The 27,968-nt window shown below is 40.4% G+C and overlaps 1 protein-coding gene and 1 long non-coding RNA gene across 5 annotated transcripts in view; one reads left to right on the forward strand and one right to left on the reverse strand.

Moving 5' to 3' along the window:
- Window positions 1–1,352: 1,352 nt before the first annotated feature.
- LOC121058920 lies at window positions 1,353–19,904 on the reverse strand. Its single transcript, XR_005814391.1, has 5 exons — window positions 19,684–19,904; window positions 9,012–9,093; window positions 7,823–7,885; window positions 2,491–2,614; window positions 1,353–2,386 (listed from the first exon to the last, which is right to left on the reverse strand). It is a non-coding gene; the product is annotated as an uncharacterized LOC121058920 (long non-coding RNA).
- PPP2R3B (protein phosphatase 2 regulatory subunit B''beta) overlaps window positions 19,709–27,968 on the forward strand; it is a 51,530-nt gene continuing 43,270 nt past the window's right edge. Inside the window, exons 1-2 of one of the 4 annotated variants that reach the window (XM_040534952.1) lie at window positions 19,709–19,726; window positions 21,493–21,938. In XM_040534952.1, coding sequence (XP_040390886.1) covers window positions 21,594–21,938 — 345 coding nt within the window. In that variant the 5' untranslated portion in view covers window positions 19,709–19,726; window positions 21,493–21,593. The other 3 variants (XM_040534958.1, XM_040534933.1, XM_040534943.1) reach the window with 3 other exon arrangements.

Here is a 27,968-nt window from a genome sequence, read left to right on the forward strand (position 1 = left end):
ATATGCACATTTCTATGGGGAGAAACAGAAGCGTGAGAAGGAGTGTTTCCAGCAAATGAGGACGACTGGCCCAATGATGCAGAAGCGCCATTAGCCACAGCCCTTGGAGACCCAAACCAAACAGATGCATGCTCCTATCAGAAGCAGCAGGTAAATAGGACAGAAAATGTAGAAGCCCGATGAGTAACAGGCCTATGGTCTGACATGGTATGAATAAGCAGGGGATAATAAGCAAAGGCAAACAAGGACAATGAGAGATGTCAGGTGTAGAAAAGTCATCTACATCACGCACAGAGGCAGCAGTGCATTCCAAATCTGGGAATGCTGCATTTTGGGACCAACTGGAGACTATTTTTGCTGAGCCAGTGCCCATTAAGTGGGCTCTGGAGAGGTGTTTGTTCCCTCTGCAGGCTGTCGATATGGCTGGAAGCATGGTGTTGGCAACAAGAGAAAAACTGGCTCATGGGGAGCTCAGGTAGCAGTCAGATAACCTCTGTGCACACAGCGCTAAAGTTACAAACACAAGTTATGTGAATTTAATCAATATGTCCCCCTTTCTTACATTACTGCTGCACTGGCTTGTCCTAAGCCAGGGGTCACTCCGTACTTCCCAGTGTCAGCCATCAGAGTTACGCCAGCCTCTGAGTCCTGTTTGACGCCTGCTCCTTTATATCAAACACTGATTTTTCAGCTTCTCTGCCTCTTACCTTCAGCAAAGCACTTAGCCTACTTGAGAAGACCCTTCCCATGGGGTTCAAATGAGGAAAAAAGAAGACTTGATATGGTATTTGCTATGTGCAATGTATATGTGAGAAAGGAAAGTGTAAATTTCTGCTACATTTAAGGATATAGACTTTGGCAGCTGGATTTTCCTCCTCCCTCTATCAGCCCAATGCTGCTTTTAAACATGTTATTTTCTGGCTGTCCTCATTTTCTGTGAACTATTCCTCTGTCATTTTCACTGTCACAGGAATCAATACCTAGTAATAGCATTACATAGGTGGGGGTGTTGGCCTCCCAATAACTTCTGGAGACACAGACATGTGGTTTATTAATTTGTCATATATCTTTGACTGGTTCTTTTCCCCTTTGCCCTCTTACCTACCTTCCAGGGCTTCATGCTAAGATGCACAGTGCTGAAAAGCTGTAATGCACATCTCCGCTTTCCTTAGATCAAGTGGTCAGGAAAAAGTATTCTTCCTTCCCCACAAATACAGAATCACTTTTGCTAAACATTATGCTAACTTGTACAAGGAATGACAAAATTTCATCCCCGGTTTGTAAGACAAACATGTATGTAACAACATCCCTACCCAAAAATTCAACAACTAAAAACACCGTGGCAATGAGAGCTCTGACACACTGGAAGATTCCTAGTTTCCCAGTGAATGTCAGCTCTTTCTCCTAGTCCTGGAAGAAGCCAGCAAAAATGCTGAGAACCTATTTAGAGTCACACTTAACATTTTTATTCTGGCCTACAGCACAATGCAGTTGGAAGAAGGGGAGGGGGGTGGAGGGGGGAGGACATATTATCTTCTTCTGTGATAAAACAGGTGGACTGAGATCACAAAAATCAGATGTGTTATTTGAGTTTTGCATGTTATTATTTCACTAGGAACAGGTTTTGAAGTGGAAATTTAGAAGTATGGACACACTTCTGTTTCTACCACAAATGTCAGTGCAAATGAAACCAGCTTATACCAAGAACACCCACTATTCATAACAACAGCCTCTTGTATACAGTTTATTGACCTATTCCATGTACAGCATTTCTGTTTATCAAGACTGTTTACATGAAACTAATTAAAAACATCAAGATCATTGGTTCATAGATGCTACCACACAGACAACAGAATGTCATTTTAAAGATGTGCTAAATAAAACACAGGTTCACTTTTCTCAGCTCTGGCTGCCTTCGTTTGCCACAATGCAGACACATTTTCTAAATTTGCACTTACTCTAAGGGTACAGGATCAGGCTGACTTGTCAGTATTGCAGAACAGGGAGAACGAATGCAATAAACTTCTAGGCTGCCACCAGCTACAATAAACGACACAGAATGACAACAATCCTTCCACGTAAATACTGATCTTATTTTTGCTGAACTCTAGACCTCTTGTTTCATGGTATTTTTATAGACTATAGTTCATATGCATTACATTAGGGGAAGCAGTTATGATGCAAGAATATTGTCACGTTCCCTTGTAGTTATATTATGAAAAAGTGCAAAATTAAAGGAAAAATTCATTTCAGTAGACCACTCAGTCAGCACTGCACTTCAGGAGAAAAATAACAGTGCAGACTTCTGTTTGTTTGTAGCATTCAAAAATCTTCCCTCTGCACAGTCATGGGTTTTATTTAGATCTTCAGAATAAGGTATATTCCACTGTAAGAAAAATAGATGCCATTTTTTACCACAAGAAAAGTCTTTTATGAATGCTTGTATAAGACAGTTTTATGTGCCTCTGACACACCATTTACTTGACTTACCATAAATGTATTGCTTCTTAGGCTATCTCAAAAAGAACTGCAAAAACCAGAGGCATGCTCAGTCAGACGTAACTGTTACACATAGGTTACTACCTCACGAGCAGCTAGAGGGCTGAAGTTTCTGCTAGAAGAAGAAATAACAAAAGCAATAGATTGAAATGGCTGTTTTTCTCTCTGCCTAGCCCATCCCAAATAACATAAAAAGTCTCTCATGATTTGGAAATTACAATTTTATGTGAATGAAGAAAGTACCAAAGCATACAAGGAGACAGAGAAACACATTTCTTCTTATATAATGAGAGAGTATATCATTATGTTATTATCATTTGAGAAACAGAGGTGCCTATCTGATGCATTGCTTTTGATAGCAAGGAGAGAGGCGATTCTTCCTGCATTGAATAGATAACATGGACATGCACCTATTTAGCTTAATTTACACATATGAATAAATACACTTGCATGTCTTCTCCTGATTGTTCATAATGCAGTTTATAAGCTTCACTGCAGAAACAGCAAGTCCAACATTCCCAGTAAATATTTAAGAATTCTATAGTGCTGATGATGAAGCTTATCACTCCAAACATGACCTGCAGTCACTGCAGTGGCAGTACTGGAGACAGTACATGCACAGCCTCTGATGTGTGCAGGTGTCAGAAAGAAAAAACGCGAAAATCTTTTCCCTTTTCTTTATTTTTTGCAGGTTCACATTGTTACCATTTCCCAAAAGGTAGGATTAGACACGTAGCAGTTAGATGAGCTCCTAGGATGCAGGAAAAGAGAAAGAATCTTCTAGCTGCAGCAGCAGTAATGAGAGAATCTTTAGATTTTTCTTTCCTTAGACGAACATTTTGGAAGAGCTGCTTGCAACTGAGGTCAAGGTTGCATGAGAGGTTAATACAAGTCTGTCTTAGGAAGTGAGGATTCATAGGAAATGGAAAGAGTTTTCATATTTACTTTTGAAACAAAATTCACCTGGGATGCCTTCAGACTCTTGACAAGGACTAGCACTTCACTCCCTTCATAGGGCTAGAAGCACTTTGTCTTGTTTCTTCAGTGCAAAGAGTGGGTACCACATGCACAGATCCTTTACATACACCTGGCTTATCTAGAACAGATGAATCTGAAGCTTCCTTATTCATCCATGAAGGAATCATCTAAGGAGTTCAGTATTCACAGCTATGTATTTTTAAGCAAAACACTTAAAATTATATCAGAAGCATACCAGCTGATGGGTGTTTTATGCCCTGTTCAGATAAAAGCTCATTCAACTAACTGTTTCAGCCTCTGGGGACTGCAGGAAGAAAGGCATTAGTTAGTGAACTGTGCACAATTACCACTGAGGAATTCCTGCACACGTTCTCTAGCAATATAATTTTCATCTTCTTTCTTCAGCAGACAGCAGCATGGCCACTAGAGAATAAAAAAAGAGTTTCCCAAAACTTAATAGGTTTCTCCTTTCTACACCTAGCAGTAACTTGTCCATAGTGAGCCTTTGTAGTTGACTACGGACCCCCAAGAACAGATTTAATCTTAGTTTAGACTTAGTTTTTCACACTAGCAGTACTTTTTCTGTCTGGAGAGGACACCTAGAATCATAGAGTCACAGAATATGTTGGGTTGGAAGGGACTCACAAGGATCATTGAGTCCAGCTCCTGGCTCACACAGGACCACCTAAAAATCATACCCTATGTCTGAGAGCTTTGTCCAAATGCTTCTTGAACTCCAGCAGGCTCGGTGCTGTGACCACTGCCCTGGGGAGGCTGTTCCAGTGCTCAACCACCCTCTTGCTGAAGAACCTTTCCTTAACATCCAGCCTGAGCCTCCACTGATGCAGCTTCATGCTTCAGACACTTCAGAAGTCCTGCCCTGTACAGAATCATTTGGACTTCAGAACTCAAGAGTCTTCAGATACTGCTTAATTTTTAACTTCCACATTCTCCAGTCAGGAACCTCCATCCCAGTCAGGCAAGGCTGACGAGTCTATCATCATGCATATGGTATACATTCTCCATGAGTTGTGTCTTCAGGAGCCATATATGTGGTAAATAAATGGTATGGTGTAAAGAAGAGTTTCTGCTTCTGAAGCAAAAAAGAAGAAAAGGGATGTTTCTTCTCTCCTGGTAAGACCCAGGTACCAAAAGAAATAATTATGAAAATACTATGTCTACCAATCTGGTATCTTTTCTAAAAAAAAGACTATTATGTAATACACTCATGTAATTCAACTATATGATTGAATTTATCTTTTCATATGTATTTATTTCTTCCCGATTGCAAGCTTTTCATTGCACACTGCACCTAACGCAGAGAATCCTCTTGGACAAATCTTGCTTGAGTAAAGGCTGGCGAATTTTACCAGTTTATAGCTGCATTTTAATAAGTCTATGATCCAACTGACAACAAAGTAAACAGGAAAAGCTCTGCTGCAGCCAGACTCTCTCTGGGCTTTTCAGCTGACTGCTTCTGTATGTAAAGCAATTAGTACATGTGTATATATTCATGCATGGGGGAGAACAAGTACAGATTTAACTATCAATATGCATACCACAGTACGCAATTTGTTGCTAATAAAAAAAAAAAAAAAAGCTAATAAACAAGGCTCTGTGAGTCTACTTTTCATTAGAAAAGCTCAATGAAGACAAGTGTTGGATTTTGCCTAATCTGCTCTCACCAAATAACTTCAGCATAACTTATTCTACCCACTGGAATTCTTCCCTGTTCACCAATTTAAAATTGATCACTCATTTCTTGTTTACTGTTGCAATAACGGCTCTGCAGCTGAAAATAAATGTTTTACGCTTATACATATGAGAAACCCAGTCATATTCATGTTAAGATGCTTCCCTCATATTGTAGTTATAAAAACGGAGAAGGAAAATGTTGGAGGGAGGGGGGGTTCGTTCTGCAAATTTCTCTCAAATGGAAGAAACAGCCCCATGGGATATGTTACACAGTTCTAGCAGTTTCTGCCTGTATTTCTTCTAATTACATTTTCCTGAAGAAAACTGACTTCTACTACATCTGAATCTGTATTTGCCCTGCTACGGCAAATTGGTTGTTGCAACATTAAGTTTCATTGAGTTCATCAAGGGTTCAACAACCTTTCAGCAAGGGTTCAAGTTCAACAAGGGTTCAACAAGGGCTCAAGATGTTCAACATCTCACTGAGATTTTGATCCAAAACAGCAGAGGTAACTGAAGTACTCATTCTTGCTAGAGTACATTTTAAATCACAGTTCACTGTGCAGACCCTTCTTCCACCACGTGGTCTGTTACACTTGACACCATTTCACATTTGGCTGTTTAGAAATTGTGTTGCTGACATGGGTAGGACCTTCCCTTATACCTGAGGTGCATGCTGCTGGCTAAGGTCATGCTTCCTTACAGTCAGAGAGGACTCCTCTAGCAATATAAATGGGATCTGGAATGGATCCTTAGGTCAGCATACCATACCATGGCCCACAAAACAAACAGTGTTTAGAAGTCGTTCAAGTTGAAAACTTCAAAGGAAAAAAAATGATGTGTGTGCTGGTACAACCATGAAAATCTTGTCACTTATTCAAGGGAGCTCCCTCCAGGTTTACATCTCCAAAAATGTATCTTCCACTCTTTGTGGACTTTTCTTAATATCTTGGTAAAATGGCAGCAAATTTAAGACCAGCATTAGGAAGGGCAGTCCCATACTGTTAAGCATTTGATGCTCATTTTTCATGAGTTGAGCATAGAGGGGGACAGTGACTTTTTTTCCACCATTCCCCCACTTCTCCTGGGGTGGTACAGACACAGAGGGAGAAGGTCAGAGTTGAAACCGCTCCAAATAGCCTGGCTCATCCACTGGGCTGCTGTCCATGACACAGAGTAGTAAAAAGTGCACTCTCCATTCACCAGCATGCAAGCCTTCCTGCAATTTGACTGTAATGATGCCAGCCCAGGACCTCAAGGACAAGCAATTCCACATGGCCATGTTGCTCTAACATAGCACTTTGTCTACTGCTCCACTTGTGTAGTATTTTCTCCGCAGTAAAATACAATAGAGCTGTATGTACAAATACTTTAACCACTGGGAACTCCCGGCTCTTGAATGATTGATTTCATAATCCTAACGCTGTGTGGAAAAGGATTTTGATATTTAAGAAGTCTTCCCAGAAGTATTTAATTAAGTAGGTCAGTCCCTCACCTAGACAACACATTTCCTTCATGTTAACACAGAACAGTCATCAGGCTATACTTCCAAGCAGTGTTTTACCATTAAAGTGATTTACCTACATTAAGCTAAAAAAATCCGTACATGTCCACATGCCCTTTATTGTTTATCTACAGCCATCTACATCATTGGTTTGGCCTTACATGTCTGAGCTGGTACCTGGCCTCACCTCCCATTGATTTCACCTGAGCTATGGATCTCCAGCATCTTACAAAAGACACGCAGGGCAAGTCACTCTCAGGTCTCTGGTATAACATTTGTTCTTCTTTGTTGCCTACATCTTCTGGCCCCTCTGTTCTTAAAGTGAAGCCTCTGAAGTGATGAGATGGAGTTCTCTTATATCTTGACACATTTGCTATGTATATCTAGTTCGGCTTGATGTTTGCCTCTCCCCAACTATTGTTTTACTGCATAACCTCTATTTTATTACATGCTCCAGAAGTCCACAGTCCCTCCATTCTTCTACCAAGTTGGTTACAAAAATTAAATTCTTCTTTACAGTCCAGGTGGTTTGCATTGTTTTTAATTCCCTTTCCCAGATTTTAGTATTTAATCATAAAACTTCTGCAGGAGGTCTACCCCATAGAACTGTATTTTCAAACACTTAGGTTTAGTTTGCTTTCAAATATTAAAGGCATTTATTTTATTTGACATTTATTTTATATTATTTTGCTATAATTTCTTTTAATTCTAATAATCACCTGGTTTTATTTTCAGCACTGTATTTATTTCCTTTTGTTCCCACCACCCAAGCAGTTGTTTAACAGTTAGCTATAAATTTGCATCTGCTTGATCTTAGGTGTCTTTCTGCCTAAAGAATTAATGGTGCTTTTGATAATATATACTCCAAAGGTATATTGTTTTGAACAACTCTTTTGACCTACTTGTTTCCATAATGTTTGAGGTTTCTGTCAATGTGATTTCTCTTTATAATTTTTCTTCCCTTCTCTTTACCAGAGGCTGATTTTCTTCTAACAGCCTATTTCATTTCAGTTCAGTAAAACTCCCTTTATTTTTTAATTTTCTTAGGTTACAGAAGTCCCTAGATTCCAAAAACATTAATTTTACATTTTGTCAAATAGAAGGAAGTTCAGTAGATTCAAATAAAACCAGACTGAATAATCTTACCTATCTAATGTCCTTTTTCCTTCACTTTGAAAAATTCAGCAACTGTTGATGAAATTCTTGTCCCTGTGATAGGTTGAAAAGACAATTAAAGTAAGTGTTATTTCATTAGTTCTGAAATATAAAACTCCTTGTCACTCTTCAAAAATATATATTCAAATCTCTATATAAGTAACATGGAGACATTCCTGATCCATCTAGTAGGAATTTTACTTTGCAAAGACCCCAATCTTGCAATCCAATCTGAACAGAAGAGCCCTTTCACTTCCGCTGAAAGCCAGTGAATCCATTAGGCACTGGGATTACAAAGGTATTTTGGCACTTAAAAATATAGTTGGGTTCACAGTAAAATCTTCAAAAAAGTAGAGGAAGTGAATTCTCACAGAAATAAATTCACTACAGTGTCTGTAGCACAACACATTATACTTTAAATTAAACAAGCCAACAAAATTGAAATGCAATTTTTTTACAAAAACACTCCAAGAACTGGGATTTTTGTCCTATGGCACAAGAAAAGGCTGTTTTGGGAAAGGCTCAGGCCATACGTTCTGAAGGACCACAGGATTTGGGGGGACATGATTCATCTCCCTGCATTCTCCCTTCTCTGCCCTTCAGGCATTCAGTGATTTGCCGACCAGCAGCTCCTTGCTTCTGTTCCCTGACCATACCGAACACAAGTGCTCTCAAAGCAGCAAAAGGCCAAATTTCACATTTCACACCCAACATTTGCACCAGGGCTCCTCTGTCAAGAGAATGCAGGTTGTGTTTGCTCATTTCAGTTTTTTAAGAGGCTAATTTGTTGACAGAAATAGCTGCAGAGTCGATACATCACACATTTAATAATTACACAGTATTACAAATATAGCAAAAAGGCGATGTTCGGATTCAGGTTATTAAACTGCGGTAAATTTTGAAGATTTTCTTTCCAGGTGATACCACGGGCATGACTGCATTGGGCTTTGAGGGCAACAACATTTTCAAATTACTTTTCACAGAACATGAGAGAAGTTTCACCACCTTCCAACTGATGTTGGATCCAACCCAAACTCAGAACTGATATCTGCAATGTCAAACCTGTGCCCCTAAGAATTAAAATGTATTTGGAAGCTGGGTTATATATGGTACTGTCTATCCTAATGAGAGAGACTATAAGCGATTATGAAATGATAAACTATTAAAATTGAATACTTACCAAGCACAGAAAGGTCTCTGTGAATACCACAGTTATTTTGTCTCTGAAAGAACAAATGTTCAGGAAACAACTGCAAATAAAACTGAAAAGAATAGACACAGGCTAAGAACTCCGGAAGCTATGTAGAGGTACATGCATAAAGTACTCTGTAATTTACACAGCAAGTTTAGAAGATTGCTGTATGAGCATTCCAGGATCTCACTGGAAATCTTCTTTCCTCTAAAATTAGCCCTAGAGTTAGCTCAAATGCCTTTAACAGCAGGGAAGCTGTCCTGCTGACGCAGGCATGCCAGCATAGCGACACCATACATGCAGTTTAAAAAGGAGCAAGCATGGCAGCTCTTTGCTAAACCATGGCCTGCATTTGCAATTGTTAACATTTCAGAGGTGGCCACATTCGAAAGGGTCTGGTTTACAAGTTCTTGGTACCTACACTAAAATAAATGAAGAGAAAAGCAAGCATTTTATGGCATGACAGTACCATGCTTCTACAATTATTTTGAACATTAATCATTTAGTATTATGAGCCAGAGAGGGAAAACTGCAGAAAATTACAGGGGAAACTAATTATGAGCATTTGAGAATGTTTCTTCCTTCACCATACAATTCTATGCACATAAATTGTTACAATTAGATATTCATTCTCTACCTTGCACCACTGATGAACAACCTAAAGCTGAAATGGTTAAGGTTATAAAGAATTGGACATTCCATGTTCATATGGAGTTTTACTATCTCTTTATAACTGATTGAGAATGTTTTCTGAATTCTATTTAAAAAAAAAGTTCAAACTGCTTGACAAATATTTCATTGTCCTCATACAGCTCACTGCTGCCACTTGTTTGGAAAAATGAAAGGTAAGTTGAAAAACGCACCTTTTCCATTTTCATCTCTAATTGAATTCTCTCTTGACCCCCTTATTCCCCATGGCTGTATTTCAGGTTTTGATGATAAGAAAAAGAATTTTGTATTTGGATAATACAATTTTCTCACTTGCCTTCAGCGACCTTCAGCTCAATTTCCTCTCCCCAGAGACACTGTATATTATAGAATTGAATCAAATTCCTTATTCATAGAAAAAAAGTTCCAATTTAATCTGAATATTCAGCATTTTACACTGGTCAGGGTGATGGATGGCATATTGAAATGCTTTTGGTTCAGGTAATCAAATGGTAGAATTCAGACTTGTATTGAAAAAAATAATGAAGTCTATTCAATATTCTCATAAGGTGCAAAAAACGCACATTACACAGTCGAACTGGGGCTTTTTCTTATTACCTCACCAATAACATCTCCATTGCAAAAAGTATAGTAAAACATTAAGAATTTATGTAGGTTAGAACATGTGAGAAGCAGCCACTGAGGGAAAAAGCAGGCATCTTCCTGAGATTGCTCAAATGAACAAGCACAAAACGGGGGGAAAACCAGATCTGTTTTCCATATGTACCCGTGATTTCAATGCTGGCTTACCGAAGCCTTTTAATATGTTTTTAAATGCTTTTCAAGAAAGAAACTTAGCTTCTTGAATCATTTCAAGTCGCCTGATATCCTGAACTATTGTAATGCTTCATTTCAATTCCCAAAAGTTTTGTCAAGTAACAGCATTGGGTATCTCATTATTTCAACAGGACTGGTGGCTCCATTTTGGAAAACTGTCCTGCTGGTTGTGAAGTACAACCCCAAAGCAACAATGGATTAGATCATCTTCAGCTTGGCACCACCCTCCTGATGTAGCATGCTTGGACACTTGGATGTGGACGTCTCCAGGAAAACAAGAGGATAACGATGCTGCATGAATATGGTTTTAAAAACTCCATCAATAGTTCATTTCTTCTAGAGATGCATGGAATTACCCTGTCTTGTTTTTAAATACTTAATTAAAGATATTTATTTTCTATTTGTTTGGAGTACTTAAGCCACAGGGAATGATTAACCGTCGGCGCCACGAGCATTTAATTAAAATTGCAATGCAGCAATTAAATGTTAAAGCACTGTGTTACAAACGTAGCAGTGGGCCGCCCTTCCTGGTTGTACTACAGCTGGTGCAGGAGGGGAAGCCGGGTCCGTGTTCATTCCCTCCCCTTACACGCGTGCAGCTGGTGCACACCCCTTGACCGGGAAGGGCAGAGATGAGCCTCTCCCCTTCAGGGAGACGTCCCCACGGCCCACAGATGCGAGGTGGCCTTCACAAGCCAGGGGGAACATTGCTACTCAAGCTCCCTACGTGGAAATACAGAGCTCTGCACGACGCTGGGCCTCCTCACTGGCCATTGATTTTCTGTGCAAAACCCATAAGCTTACCTTAACAGCTCGGGCAGTTTCACAGCCACGGGGTGAAGCTGAGGGGGTGAGGCACGCGGAAAAAGCACACACATAAGCACTCTCAAGAACGGCATACATGCTCCCGCTACCAGGGATAATGGACATGACAAAAACATTTTAAAGCAGAAGGTCCTGATGTTGAACTAACTCTTTCAAATTAAGAAAGATTGCCAGGAAACGGTGAATGCTCAGAGTGGTAACTTGTGATCCACCAGCAACGGAGTAATAGGAGAAGAACAGAACCTAAAGGGACACGTGAATATATTCATTTCAGTAAAGTTCCAGATTGTTGTTTTTTTTTAAAAAAAGGCTTCATTTTTCCAACTTAGCCCCACAAGGGCAATTTAGGAACCAAACATTACATGTCACCATTGTATTGGTGTAAGGGAGGCTCTGCAATGAAAGCCACTAACAGCTACACTGATGAATGAGAAAAAAAGTCCAACTACTGTTCCCAGGGCCCTTACCTCTTCAGGACTAGCAGGAATAGAAGTCACTAAAATGCATGATTTTATAAGTTAATATGAACTGATACCAAAGAGATACACAAAGGAAGAAAGTGCTGGCTGTTTTACATAACCAGAAACACGAAAATGAACTTAAGATACTCTGTCTTAAGATATGTTACTTAAGACACTGAACTTAAGATATGTTTGTCTTTGTCATAGATCAGGATTTAAGCATGCAGTTTTGAAGTAATTCAAGTACGTTTGCTCTCTGTCCTAAACGGGATGGGAAATAAGCACACACTTCCGACTAACCTATAAATTGCATTTCACAGTCCAGAACAGTAAGGATAATGTGCTGCATGTGCTTACTTCTGTTGACATTTATTTGGAACTTCTTCTTTGAAGTTCTCTGTGTGAATACAAAATGTGTAAGAGAGAAATTTGTACAACAGTACAAAAGGAAATTAAAAAAAAAAAAAAGGTATTTTGTTGAAAAGCTGCATTCAGCTCTTGATCCTGCCATAAGAGTTCTTAGCACTCTTCCCTGCGGAAGCACGAGGTACGCACACAGCCAGGACAGTAGGGCTGTGGGAGGAGGCGCTAGCAGTCAGGGAATGCTCGTGCTGAAATTAATACAATCTGGTTTTATCTTACCATGGGGGCTATTCCCAAAGGCCTATTTAGCCTGAGGACACGGGGACCTTTCACTACCAAGGGATAACAACAGGCTCCTCTGGAGGGCAGGTCAGATCAGGAACCCAGCTCAAGCCCAGCAACGTCTGTGTCACCCAGATAAATTTAGCCCTGCGAATGCTCTCCATACATCCAAAGAATATTTAACCTAAATTATTTTCCCTAGGACCGTGTGGGACATTATACAAACCCTGTCTTCTTTCTTCTCCTTTTCAAAATACTCCGGTGTTCTTCTAATAACTGAGGTCTTTTCTGAGTTTAAACACTGTATCTGTATCTTGGCAATTGCTGTCTGCTGCCACATTTGCTTCTCTTTTCAGCTGATAATATTAAAAGCTAAACATTAATTACAGGCCGTACTTCTCTAACCTTTCCTCCTTGAAGGGAGACAAGGCCCTACTTCTCTAACCTTGAAGGGAAGGGACAGAAGATTTAGCTGGGAACAGTATAGTCAGGCACAGCTGCAGTCTAATAGACAAGTGCTTCTTAAAAACCAGACCGCTTTCTGCCGACTACTCTGCATCACCAGTCACTGGGCGAGACGGGGCCCAGAGCAGGACTCGCCGGACTCAAGGCACGCAGGAGGCAGCACGGCTGCAGTGCCTTCTTCTGAGAGCAGGACAAGCAACCTCATAGCAGCGTGCGAAATACCCCAGCCCAGCATTCAGAGGGCTTTTGCTCTTCCTCTATTCCTAACTCCAGCAAATGCGGACAGGAGCGGAGGCTCCCATATGAGCTGGCACACCAGGCAGTAGCTGCGGATACGCTGTGTCCTGTTCACCGTGAATGCAAGCCAGCTTGGGTAGCAATTTAATAAAGCAGCTGAAGCTAATGCCATTTTTTGGCACCACATAACAGAGTTTGTTGTAGGGTCACGCATATGCATATAAGGGGTCATGTACCAGCAAATTTTCAGGAAATAGTAGACATGCACATTATTAGACTGAATTGCTGTCTGGCTCCAATATCTGAAATATGTAACCGACTCTTAACCCTAAGTCGCAGTGCTCTGGTGCATTTAAATCACAAAAACATGTAGGTTTTTGTCTCTGAAACTAAATTTCTGCAGTAAGAAAAGAATATAAAGAATGTAGCACCAGATCCTATGCAGAAACACTTGAAAAGCAACACTGCTGGAATTAATGATGCTACTGGCACAATATCTAGATGAATAAACACTTCTCAAAATCTGAGATGGCTTCTAAAATCTTGATTGTAAAATAATTAATTTGGGGCTCCTATAATTTTTAATTAGAATTTTTGAGACATTTATTTTATATTTCCAAGATTTTCTTTGCAACAAGGGCTCTTTTTAACATGCATATTTAATGGAAGATAATATTGTTTCATAATCATGAGATTCTGAAGCTGCAGCTTTATAAGAAAAATACTAAATCTTATTAAACTTGTGATAAAATTATTGGTGTTGGCAACCTTGCAGACCTATTCCTAGAGCTGCAGTGTTTTCTTCCTCTAAATACTGTAACTAAAAAGACTTTAATGAGAGCCAAGGAATGTGGCTCTGTCTACCCAAAATCTTTTGGAATTTTTACTTTTCCCTAATGGAAATGAAAACAAATCTTTTTTTTTTTTTTTTTTTTTTTTCCCCTATAAGCTTTTATGGACATCTGAGTTGACTTTTGTAACAAAGAAGGATTAAGCAAACTCAGGAAAATGATAAATGTGGTTTGTATTAGTGTACTAATTAGCTCATAAATTTAGGAATAGTTAATCTTTTAATTTTGCTGAATGAAAATAGTGGTCAAATCACAGATCAGATCTTGGAACTGGACTAATGCAGTGGTGAATTAAAAACCCCTGAGCGTAAGTGTCTGATCCCATAGCATTATGAGAACTGGAAGTTTTGCTACTGGCTTTGAAGTGCACAAAGTAAATCTAACGAAAGTTGTAAAATATTGTTCAAGTAGCCAGATACTTAACAGATAATAATAAAAAGTGTGATTTATTAGGTGTCTGCTTCTCATTGTGCTGTAATCCAGCAATTAACTATGTTGATTATTTTTAGTACATGGAGCTAATTAGCGCACTAGTAGCCAGCATAATCCTACGTTTTACTGCAGTTTTTCTTTATGTACAGATGTATGTACACAGATATTCAAAGACTGTACATAAATATTCAAAGACCATCCCCTAGAAATACACATTATTTCAAAAAAACTTCTGTATGCCAAGTGATAAAATATACTTGCCGGTCACATGACTTACATTTGTTTAGAACTCTCAGGGTAGAAAATGAGTAGAGGCATTATCTGTTTTACACTGCTCCCCTGGCAATCTCACAAAGACTGCTCCGGTGATACACAGGGAAATGCATATTCCACCCCAAAACACGTTTAATTCTCAGCTCTTCAGACTGGGTCCTAGCCAGGTGGTGGCGATGCGTGGGCCAGGCAGCCAGGCACGGTTTACAGCATGGTAGCAGAAAGTAGCTGGCAGACACTGCACGCTGCTGCCTGCAATAGCTGAGAGCCTGCTCTTCCCTCTAATGGTTGCACCAGGACAAGGCTGGAAGAAAACTGGGCTCAGTAACACTCAGCATAGAGAATGAATAGGCTCCCATTCTCACACCCCATAAACATCCTCATGCACACCTTGTTAAACACCACCCAAGAGACTGCATTTCAAGCAGTTTTCCATAAACTCCAGGTGACCTGGGTACAATGCTAGATAAAACCATCGGATAAAATACAGCACTAGAAATACGTGAACCCGGGATTAGAAGATCAGGGGGACTTAATGAGGAACCAGCCTTCACATCTGGACTGCTGTAAACATTGCCCGAGCCAGGGACCTTATGGAAAAAACATCACACTGATAGTAATTCAGCAAAATGTTCAACTGCTAGCCCTGCTAGCAGTTCACTGCTAGCCCTGCAGTGATATGCAGAAGAACTAATCTAAAGCCATGCCGGAAAACAACTGCTGAACCAATTTTCTACTTTGGATTGTAATGCACCTGCTCTTACAGTATCTGCATTTTATACTCTCTTTCTTTTTTCCTGCAGGAATGTAAATACTCCCACATGAAACCAACCACTCACGTAAAGAGAAAGCCAGCAATCAGGACTTAGTCTGACTACACAGTGTGCTAAAGTGGAAATAAAATGTGTTTGCAAACACGGAATGTTGAAATGCCTGGAGCCAGGACACAAACTGATAACCTACAAAGGAATTTGTAATTATACCTCCCATTCGCACAGAAGGAGCTGCAAATCTGCAAGCAATCAACCACAACTGATACAACTGCAGTATTCCACCTCAAAGTGGTAGGAGGTCGAGAAAATTCAAGCCTCAGGTCTCACTCTCATGTTCTTCTCAGAACATAGCTGCCTGCAAAACATGTGCACCAAGTCAGCATTGCTGACATTTTTTCTCTGCATATGATGCTACTTCTGGAAGCCATATGATCTGCAGTTCACCATCCTAGCTCTATTTTCGGTAAGCAGCTGCAAGAAAGGATGAAGTGGCATGGTTAGCTGGTATGGGTGGGTAGTTTAAGGGATTCCCAGTTATTAACATTTTCTTAGCCTTCACTTTAAGCGAGGCTGCATAAAGCACCCAATGTCCTCTCCATTCCGGCCCCCCTCCCCAAAATAGTACCAGGACTAACAATTTTTGTTTGAGTGACAGAATGTTAGATTTTATCTTGCAGTAAGTGGAACACAGCATTTGCACTCCCCTCAAGTCTCTCTGACTGCATACCGTAAGCAGGTTTATGAGGAACATCACCTTGGCAGCACATCCTCAATGAGCACTTCTGGACAAAATTTTCAATTATAGCAACTTAAAAAAAGTGACCAGCTTGTCAGAAATATTCAGCACACTTACTTCCAACTAAGTTAACACATTAGGGAATCAGGACACAGTTATTTTCGTTCTTATATATAGGTTAGAACCTAACTTCAGATGCCTGAATTTGAAAATTGTGAAATGTGTCATCAAAAGCACTGTCAGAAGACTGATCGAAATTAAATACTCTTCTTAAAGCAACGTCCTAAGGAAATACTGTAGTTCTCTTCCCCATATAACATGCATTTGAAAAGCTCTAGAATAAAGACTCAGAAAGATCCTGATGGGTGAACCTCGCTTTGATCTAGAGCATGAATTTCACCTCAACCTTACATGCCCTGTGGAACAGTGACAGCTCTACTTTTGAGATTGCATAAGGCTACATCTAGCACAGCCCTGTGCAACGAGTTATGCTTGCTACTGCAAAAGCACTTACCTGACCTAACTTTAGACTTCAAAAATGCGGTTGTGGATACCTCAGACAACAATCTGTATCCTTATTTAGTAGTGAAAAACGACCGTTTTAAAGTCATGATTCACCTGACTTATGTTAGATGTCTACCTCAGAATGAAGTTAATCAGGCCCTAGAAATGCCTCTTCACTCCCACCAAGCACAAAGGGAGTGCAGACAACTCTTTCTTACCCAGATTTCTAAACTGTACATACCCAAGGTTATGAGGGAAAAAGCCCAGCCCTTCTTGTACGTGATATGCTGACAGAGAGCAGGAATATTCCCAACGAACACCACTGCCGCGTGTCACGGCAAGAGTGACAAAGCAGGGCAAAGGACTTTGACGTTTAGCCATTCATGCACATTATCTGTACTGCTGGGATCACTTTGAGCATCAACACTGGTAAAACAAGGTCAGAAATAAGCTGTGTGCAACAGAACCAACAAGAACTGGAAGCCAACGTGGCTCCTCAGTTTCTGCACCAGTTAGCACCTCCAAAAACTACAGGGAGGTGCTGTAATACATGGACACACCAGTTTGGGTGTATTAGCCCCACTGCCCAGCGTAGCTTCACACAATCACCCCCTTATTAATAATTGGTGTGAGTTACACCGGTACAGCACTCTCCTGCACCTCTTATAAAGAGATTCCCGACTTACCTAACAAGTAGTCTGCATCTTTAACAACACTGACCATGACCCTTCACTTTAACTTTCAGGTGTCAGTTGGATATTGCATACTCGGTATTTCTATAGATCATAATTATTCAACCAGACTTTTAAAGGAGCCCATCCTTGAAACAGAGATATTTCACATAAACTGTAACACAATAGAAAAGATTTCTGTTTTCCTTACATTGAAACCAACATAGAAAAGGCACAGCCTCTCTACTTACCGTGCCAGCAAAAACAGAGAAATCGTGGTCAAAAATGAGTTTCAAGTTTCAGTCCTTGGTAGAAGAACAAAGAGGTTAATTTTAGGTATTCTTCCACTTTGGGCTAACTTTTGGGGCTCATATAACTCTCCAAACACATATCCCTAATCGCAGATATACTGTTGAAGAGACCTGATCCATCCAGAGGCATGTTCAAAATATCCCTGTCAATTGCAAGTATTTTTATGACTTGGTGATGGCGCCCAAAGCACTTTAGTTTAACAGAAGACATGTGGAATTGATTCCTCTCTCATACCAATGTTAATCATGACAAATTCTAATAAAGTCAGAATTAAATTGCTTCGAATATACACTAGCGTGCACAGGGGAATACTGTGACTGTGTGTATTTCTCAGATATTTTTCATTTCTTTTTTCTTATTTCTCCTTTTCCTCTGGGAGATCTCATTGCCAGTTTCAACAAAGGGCATCATCTCTATGCAGATGATATCCAACTCTACAACTCTGTCAACTCACTCTCTGATCCCCTTCTTGCCACCTGTCTTCAACATGTCAATCAACAGATGGCTACACCATCACTAAGGAATGCTTCAAAGGCATTCAAAATGTTTTAAAAGTCCTCTTTGTTCCATGTCTGTGGCTCTGCTATCAGTCTTCTTAATTCAGCCCTTCAGTTCTAGGCCAAAAATCTTACCGTGATCCACAACAGAGCTCTCATTTTCCTTTCCCCTGCTTTAAAGCTACTTCCACAGTATTTACAGATTTTCCACACTTTGACACCTGCTTCCTCTACTTTATATTGAATGCTTTACACGAGTTTAGAATAATGCCATTTTATCCTTTTTTTTTTTTGTCCAAAACATACTTTCTAAACTTCACCAACCAACGGGCAGGAAACGAAGCACTACTTTGTTTCAAAAAGTGGAGATTCCCTCAAAAAATTCCAACACCTCACAGGTTTTCTTGAATGCAGAACTTCATTTGAAGGCTTGTGTAAATGCCTTTTGGCATCTACAGCAATAAGTCAAAGCCATTCAAAATACTTACAACGGAAGCACTGTTTTTGTCAAATGCTAATATTCTCAGTATTATCGAAATATAATTGTATTGATCTCTATCAGATCTCTCTCATGGCATCTAATCTCGTGCTTCACCTTATTTCTTCCTTCTCTTTGTCCTTTAGCCAAGCCCCCAGAAATTAGAAAGCAAGGCCATCCCTTCATATATCCTATGTTAACCTCATCTGCATTCTTAGGCCTTCAGTCAAAACCATTGAGATATGTAGATGGTATCATCTCCAGTACAGCCTCAGTTCCACAATAGTATTTCAAGGATCTGTGGCATCAACCTGTCATAAATGTTCAGAGCACCTCCCATGTTAAAGAAAGCAGAATGCAGAAGTAAAGCATAGCCACATAAGGAAAATATAGGGAAATGCAAGTAGGGATCTGAGGTAAAAATATAGATGACCCTCTGATGTACAAAACACCAAGGAAAAAGTTGCATTGGGCAAGGCCATGCTATGTAACAAGCCATTGAGAAGTTTAGGTTGGATATTAGGAAGAACTTCTTTACTAAAAGGGTTGTTAGGCATTGGAATAGGCTGCCCAGGGAAGTGGTTGAGTCACCATCCCTGGAGGTCTTTAAAAGACGTTTAGACGTTGAACTCAGTGATATGGTTTAGTGGAGGACTTGTTAGTGTTAGGTCAGAGGTTGGACTCAGTGATCTTGGAGGTCTCTTCCAACCTAGATGATCCTGTGATTCTGTACCTAGAGCCTCACCAACGTGAAAGCCCGTGAAAGCTGACAGGTTTTCTGTTTGCTACCCAGCCCAAAACAGGTTTTTTAAGAGACTGGCAAGCAGTGGTGTCTTAAGCGAGATATTAGCCGTCTTTTCATCTGTTACTGCTTATTTCCACCTCCCCTTGTAATCCTGTAATAGCAATGGCAACAAGAGCAATCATTCGTGTAGAAATGCAACAGAAGAAGCATTTTGCGTTCTCCTTGAAGCGGCTCTAGCAGCTGGAAACCACAAAGGTAAGCTGTGTGTACTTTCCCAGCTCCTCTCAGTAAACCAGCCAGTGAGGACCCAAAGGTCGGAAACTGCGGACTTGGCATCGCTTCCCTACAAGCTCAGGGGGAGCGAGGGCAGCGGGGAGGCTGTGCACACACGGTGACACGGGCAGACAACCCCACCACACCCCGATGAGAGGCGGACACAAAATGGCCGCGCCTCCCCCGCCCCTCCTCGTTACCACGGCAACCTCCCGCCGCCAGCCCAGGAGCGGGGCGGGGGAGCTCTCGCGAGATGTTGACGGGACGGGGCGGTGGGCGCGGGGCGGGACGGGGCGGCGCGGCGCGGATTTGAAGGCGGCGGCGGGAGGCGCCGCGCGGGGCAGGTGAGTGCTGCGCGCGCCTCCCTTTTCCCGCTCCTTCCCGCCTTTTCCCGCGGGGCGGGGGTCGTGCGTGCTGCTGCCGTTGGGCGCTGTTATTGTTCTCCCCCCCGCCCGGGTCGTGCGCGCGCTCGCTTGCCAACGGTCGCAGGTGTGCCGTTGGCGGCAGGTGCGCCGTTGGGCGGGGGCGGGGGGGGGGCGGTGCGGCAGCCGCAGGCGGCCTCGCCCTAGGCTCTGCCCGCCCCCGGGCGCCTCAGCGGGGCGGGGCGGGGGGGCGGGGGGGAGAGGCGGGGCGTGGCTGCGGCTCGCTGCGTGCTGCTCGCTGCCTGCTGACGCGGCGGTGCCGGTGCTGTGCGTGGTGCTGGGCTCCGCGGGGGGTGTGCCCGGCCGGGTGGCTGAGCTCTGGGCGCTCCTCAGCCTTCACGGGTTATAGTTACACCGCGGGACGGGGGCTGAGCTCGGGTTTTAGCTGCCAGTCCAAGTGCTGGGTGTTGGCCGAGCTCGGGTGTTGCCCATTTTAGGGCTTCCTCGGCAATGTAACTTGTGTATCTCCACTTTGAAAGCGAGGGCTTAAAACGTCAGCACTTCTAAAGGCATATGTAAACGTGAAGGCTAAAACATGAGAGGCTTAAATAGCTAAGCCCTGCAATTCCTACTGTTTTTTAATAAGTTTTACCAGGACAGTTAAGTAATTTGGCTGTAGAGGTGGCAATAGTAACCTGGGGTTGGTTCTCAGGGCTAAGCTCCAGTCCTCTGTTTTGTTTTTTTTAATACACATTTTAAAATTTATTTTAAGTGAACACTTAACCTGAAATGATGCTATGCCAATCCTCAAGTTGCACTGTGTTCCACATTGCCCTTAAAAACCTGTGAAAGTGAATATCAGAATAAATCTGTGCTTAAACTCTCAAATGAGCATATGGTACTAAGTCCTGGGGAAGGGTCTTTGGATGTCTGCTTGGGCATAGCTCAACCTGGGAATACTGGCATATCACAGTGTAAGATTTTACATCAAGCACAGCCTTCAGGATGAAAATTCAGCCTTCAGACTTAACCCTAAACCCTTTCACTGGAAGGTTTGCTTCTTAAATCTTCTTTATGCTATCACCCAGGCTTTGCATAAACTGTTTGCTTGTAGGCAGTTATTTCCAAGTTCATTTCTAGTTTTTGAAGCCTGTTTGTCCCAATGAATACGTATTATACGTTCCTGGAGAACACTTGTTAGACAGCTGTGTTTGGGTGCAGTTTCTCTTTATCCAGTCTCCATCACTTACAAAGTATGCTTTTAAGAAGAGCTATTTTCTGGGTTTGACTTCTAATTAATGACTTGTGCTTACAAAATGTGTCTGTGCCTTTGTAATCGCATGCTATCACGTCTCTCCCCACGCCTGCTGATATCACGTGGGAATAACTATCAGCACTTTGTTAAAACTATAATGTTAAAGAAGTGTTTTGTTGTTTTTAACAGGGCCCTTGGCTTCTGTGAAACACTGGAAGTTAAGTGGAATAAGTAGATAACTCAGACTTTTGTTTGGAATTTCTTCCAACAAGAAAGAAAACTTGTAGAAAATGACACCTGGGAAAGTTTTGCAACCTGTATTGAAAATGAAGGTGGATGAACTGTTTTTGTGCTGGTTTAGCCAGCCTGCGACTCAGCTGACTTTAAAGGACTGCTTGAGAAGAATCAAGAATGAGGAGAAAACTGAGATTGGAAATGGAGATTCAGGAAACAGTAAAAATGAGAGGTTCACTACTAAGAATTCCGACTCCAAGCAAAGCATATTAGGAGATATCAGACTACCCTTGTCTTTCAGCCCTCCTCAACTTTCTACTACTCTTCCATCGTCAACTTCATCCAGCTCAAGGAACGTTTCTAATGTTAAAGGAACACGTAGATCTTCAGGAACCAGAGTAGTAAGTCTGTTTCTTTCTTATTAGACCTATTTGTTGAAACTGAAGTGAATTTTGTGGCTGTGGCTTTGAGTTATGCAAGTAACTAGTTCCTCCACAGGAGATATCTGGAAGTGAAGCAGCACCACAGAACATGAAATGTCAATGTTGGCATGTCATTAGTGCTCAGTGGCCTGAGCTTCTGAAAGCCTGAGCTTCTTGGCTCCTTGGAGTTCTGTTGCTTTTTATAAGTTGTGTGTGCCTGACAAACTGAAAAATGGATTGCTTTTATTTCCAATAATTTTTCTATCAGGAAAGTATTGTCCTGGTTCCTTAAAAGTGCAGAATTGGAAGCATTTTAAAACACCTGATCTGGTACAGCTGACTAATTTGGTATATCTACCCTAGTTAGAACTATAATTTCAAATAAGCAATACTGATCTGTCTTGCTGATAATGTACATGTCCTGGTCACTTCAGTGGGTACAGCAGATATAAGGAAAGGTCAGGGTAAGTGCTTCCTGCTTTCTGAAGGATTGTCCTGTGCAATAAGGTTAAGGCTGGTGTATCTGTCTTCCTGTGTTCTTTAAGTTATAAACAAACTACAAGTGGTAGAAAAGCTAGAAATAACTTCTTTTTTTCTTTTAGAAAGTGGTTTTCCATAATGCTTTTTCTGAACAAATAATTTTAATAGCCAGAACTTGGATAGATAGGTCAGATAGCCTTAGCTAATAGGGTATCCTGCATGAAATGCATTTAACGTTTTATACTAAATATCTAATGTTTTATCAGATTATCAGACATAATAGTGTACAGAGGTTATTTATTTAGTTTAGTAAACAGATCACAGTTCCTGGCCATCTCTTCTTTAACTTAGTTTTGTGAGAAGTAGCCAAAGCCAGGTGTTGATGCTTCAAATACCATGCTTCCCATAACAAGCCCTTCCACTGTAAATGCATCTATCCACAATTGTGAGTTCCCTGTGTTTGTTTGCAGTGTTATTTTTACAAAATACTGCCTTGACTGCAAATATTCCTCTGTCTGATGACACCAGGCACTATTGTTAGTGCAAGACTCAAATTTTGCTCTGCTGAATCTGCATATTAACAAAGTAATTGTTTTGGGACTGTATGGTACGCTCAGTGCTTCCGTTCTAAGAAGGTCTTGATTTATGAAAGAGTGTCTTCTATGCAAGAATGGCATCCCTGCCCCCAGCCTGACTTGTTTTTTAGCGGCTTGCAGTTCAGTTCATTCTAATTTCTAGACCTCTTAAGAAATAGTAAAAAAAAAAACAAAACAAAACAAAAAAACCACTGGATAGAAAGTGTGATGACTGATGAAACTAAGCATTGCATGTATGATCTGCCTTGTATCAAAGGAGTTGTTAACAGAGGCATGCTGTTGCTGCTGTAGTGCTATAAATTCCAGTTACTTAATAATATGGGTAAGCTGTAAGTGGTTGCTGCTTTCAGCCAGTCTCCATACTTCTGTGCCTGACGCAGTCCACTGGCCAAACCTTCTCGTGTCCCAGGGAAGCCACCTCAGGTTGGTAAGGGGTAGAGCAGTCACAGCTGAGGAAGATTAAGAGTGTCAGTTAATTGTCTGTTATTGGTGTCTGTGCATATACCTGTATTTTTACCCACTGGCATAACAATGTGACAGTTTTGCACTAAAACAGTTAATCTGAAGTTTTGCCTTGATTTTTTTAATATTAATTTTCAAATCTAGTTCAACCTGGAGTGCCCGCTTCTTAGATCCGGGACATCAGAGTCCAAAGCTTGTCAGATTGCCTTTATAATAATAGAGTTGTATCTTATGCATAATCACTACCCAGACTACAAAGCATGACAATTGATTTACTTTTTCCTTTATGTTCATACCCTCGTATTTTCTGTTCTAGTGAAATGTAGAAAGTTAGCAGATGCTCGGTCTATTCTTGTGTCAGATAAACGAGCAAAGGAAGAGTTTCCTTTAGAAGCCACTGATACATGATGTATTCCATCACTAATTTGTTTATTGTAATTTTTCTTCATGTATGTTGATTGCTCTAAGTGGGTGCCATAAAGAAGAAGTAAGATTCACGAAGATGTAACATTATTTGCTTAATTGGAATCACTTGTATAGTGCTGAGAAGCAAACTAGATAGGTAGATAAGTGTTTTTTCATCCAAAGAGTTGGATGGAGGGAAGTTTCTATGCGATAAACTTATTTGTGACTTTATTCAGCTGAACTGAAGCATCATACAAAAGGTTCCTAATCTCTGAAATGTAAATTTTATTTGGAGTAAGCACCAGCTCTTAAGATATCCCAGGAGCTGCATAATTACATGTTCTGTCATGACAGTGGATTTTCTCACAGAAAGCAAAATATACCCCTTTTCCTTATTGTGCAGTCATAAATTACCCACTGCAGTGTCAAAAGTGATGCATCTGGCTTTGTGCACTTCATCACTGTTCATAAATTGAGCCACAATGGTTTTACCTACTTAACTTGAGTTTAAGCTTGAGGTCCTTGTCATGCTTCTGTAAGCGGAAGACAATGTTTTGAATAGCTTTTTTAAAAAAGAAAGCTTTTACTGTAGCTCTAGCGACTGAGATTTAAACTCTAAGTAACAGTTCTAGAAAATGCTAAAAAAAAAAAAAAAATTTGTTCAACTCCGTGTGCCTGAGAGTGACATTAGGAAAGGGCTCTTACATCCAGTCATAAAGAGCTGGACAATGATTTTCTTTAGGGCTATGTAAGTCAATATAGGCATATTCTGTATACAGTAAGGAAAACTTTAACAAAGAATTCTTGTAATGCAGCATATATAGGTAGTAAATTTGTTTTGGTAGGATACATTTTGGGTATCATTGAGCTGAATCACTACATTTAATTATGGGTAAGGTTGCTGTACAACTTCTCCTGTCTCTGGGAATGTTCCTATTGAAACTTTTCCAAAGGACATCAAGCAGTAAAGCTGGTAACAGAAAGCTGACATCCACAGGTCATTACTAAGCAGTAAGTATGAGTGTGTAGGAAATGCCACTTTCATACTGCAAGTTTCTGTCTGCTTCTAGAAAACCAAGTATTGTAGAATGCTTTCTTGGAACACCAGTCTTGAAATCCATACAGAATTCAACTATGAAAATTCATCTTAGCGTGTTTTGATGTGGGTGAAAACAAAACAGTGTTTGTTTAGATGCTTTTGGTTAATTTTCTTTTAGGGAAGGTGCTTTGCCTTTGCTTGTATGATCTCACTCAGGGAGATCGGTGTCTGTCTTGTGTCTGTTGTACAAGTAACTTGTGTACAAGCACAGTAACTACAAAGTTCTGGTGAACTTCATTATGTGATGTAAAGTGCTTGCTAGCGCTCTATATTGTTCAAGTATATTCGTGATTTTTTTATATGCTAAATGTATTGAAATAACAAGAAATCAGAGGCATAGAGAAACTTCAACAAATGTCTTTAACAACAGTATACTATAAAATAGTCAAGAAATTCTAGAGCTGTAACTTTGAAACTTGAGGAATTGTTGCCGTAGCTTTCTTCTAACCCTTATCACTACTGTACATGGGTTTAACAGTGTTTCTGGCACTCTAAATTATCTTAAACATATGGAGTATACACAATTGTACGCTGTTCATCACACTGTCAAAAATGCCAGGCCTCAAGGCCTAAAAGATGCCGCAGGCAAGATGTTTAATCCAAACCAGCTGGTGTGCTAGGCATCTGGGGAAACAATTCACAGAATTCCCTATGGGCATTTTGGAAGGGAGGGGAGTTGCAGACAGAATGTGATATGATCTGACGAAGTTCAAAGTTATTTTCCATTTCTCTGCAGGGTCAACCTTTAATATAAAGGTACTTCTTAGGCTGGTTTCTGTATATCCTTTTCTTGATAAGCAACCTGTTCCTGCTTGTTATGCTATGACAATTTTTAAAACTCATTGTCTTGTATTTCTCTAATTTGTAATTTTTCCTACTGCTTTACTATATTGTGGTATAGCTTTATTCATCACTGCCATTTATGCTGGATTTCAGTTTCCACTTAGTCAATTCAAATAGTGATACTACTAGAATCCATTTTAGTTTAAAGGAAGACTAAAATGAAACCATTTACCATTAAGACAAAGGTTTGAGCATAACAGCACTAATAATCGCTCATTGGAACAAATGAACTGATGACTTGAGTTAAAGGGTGGGTAGTAAGGCTTAGATCTACATCCTTTAGATCAGGCTCCATGTTCTGCAGGTGGGCTGTAGGGTTTTTGGGGAACCTCCTTTTGCTAACAAGGAGAGAAACTGTTCATAAAATATTAGAAAAGTAAGAGGAATGAGCTGTCAAATCCAGACAGGTTTTCACTTTGGTAGTTATTAAACTTTGATGTCAGTCTCGATGTTTCAAGTGCCTTGTCTTGCATGTTACCTGCATCAGAATCACTACCTCGTATACCTTAACACTAGAAGCAGTGTTAAGTACAGTCTGGGAAACGCTAGCTGCATTGGGATTGCATGGCAAACTAGATTAGACTGTACTCAGTCTTGCATAACACATGATCCCTAACTCCGCATTGAGCAAAGCTAGTGTTAGTAGTGCTGTCTCCCATCACTAGGTTGGGAGGGTGGCAGACTTGGCTTCCAACTCAAGCCTGTGACTTAAAAGCAGACTGTAAATAACCTGGTATCAAACTGATGTACTTTTATGATGATAACAAGGTAATATGACAGATATCAGCACTAACATGTTCACAGTAAAGGTCCTTCTATGGTGCCAACAAAGGAAGGACAGCCAGAAGTTCATATAAAGGTCTGGAAGATTGCAGCTATGGGTATTCCTAGAAAATCATTATTAAAATCATTATTAGTTTCAACTGGGGTGAAATAATAATGGTCAACATAAGCAGTACCAGTGGTATATCCTATATTGTTCTTAAGCTTTGCTGTACTGAATAGCTTGGAACAGAAGAATTGTTATCCTGATTAGAGAACCAGTTAGTCATTTTGTGTAAAAATGACAAACAGTTATTCACTGTTATAGCTTTTTGGTAGTTTTCTTTATTACTGCTGTATGTTGGACCCTGGGACATTAATATTACACTTGGCAGGAATAGTATTTAGTTTGTTTACACATTGTGCTTTGTTAGAAGAAATAGTAATCTCTTACAGTCCTCTTTCAAAGTGGCAGTTCCACATGAAAGAGAAGATATATCTGTCCTATTGGAAACTCGTAAATATTCGTTATATGCTGCAACCAGTTCTAACATGTTTGACATTTCTAGTGCTGAAAAACTGAATTTGGAATTATATGTGGCTTTCTTTAAATTTAAAATTCTCATGACTCCTGACACAGGGCAAATGCAAATATTTGGTCGCAATTGATTACTCAAAGGCACTCTTTCCTGTGGGTGTAACTGTTGTTTAAAAGCAAATAAGCAAAAAATTCATAGTTGCGTGAGATCATTATATGCAGATATTTACAGTTGCTTGTCTATTCCCAGTCTTTCAAAACATTTAAGCTAATTATAGATCTACATCAGTCATTGAAACAGTTCATTGTTTTAGCAGGTGAGCAGTCTGGGATGAAATTAGATCTTGATATAATGAAGACAGCTTCTTTTTTTTTGCCTCAAAGATGCAAGAGGCTCCACAGCTGAGAACCCATCTTGGATTTTTGAGAACCTCTCCTCCACATGCCCTACACTTACTCTGTCAGCAAGAAATGATCTTCAGGCCAAAAGTATGTGTGGGCTTACTTCAATACAAAACAATGTGGTTCATCCAGTGAACTAGTTTGTCCCTTGATGGACATAGTAAATGGCTGCACAGAAACTTTCAGCGAGCAGTGTTACAGGAAGAATCTCTAAAATACCAGTGGTAATATCATGGTTCTGTCTCTGAAAAGTAGAGGCTTTGCATACATAACTGTTTTGAACTAAATGAAAATTAGGCAACTTAAGTAGCTTAATTGGAGAAGATACCAGTTAAGCACATTCATTGTTTTGTACAGTCCACAACAAGTAGGTACCAAATTTAATGTTTTAACTGTGTCACAATATACAAATAACTCCTTTG

The sequence above is a fragment of the Cygnus olor genome, chromosome 1, assembly GCF_009769625.2.
Source record: "Cygnus olor isolate bCygOlo1 chromosome 1, bCygOlo1.pri.v2, whole genome shotgun sequence".
In the NCBI taxonomy this organism is placed as follows: Eukaryota; Metazoa; Chordata; class Aves; order Anseriformes; family Anatidae; genus Cygnus; species Cygnus olor.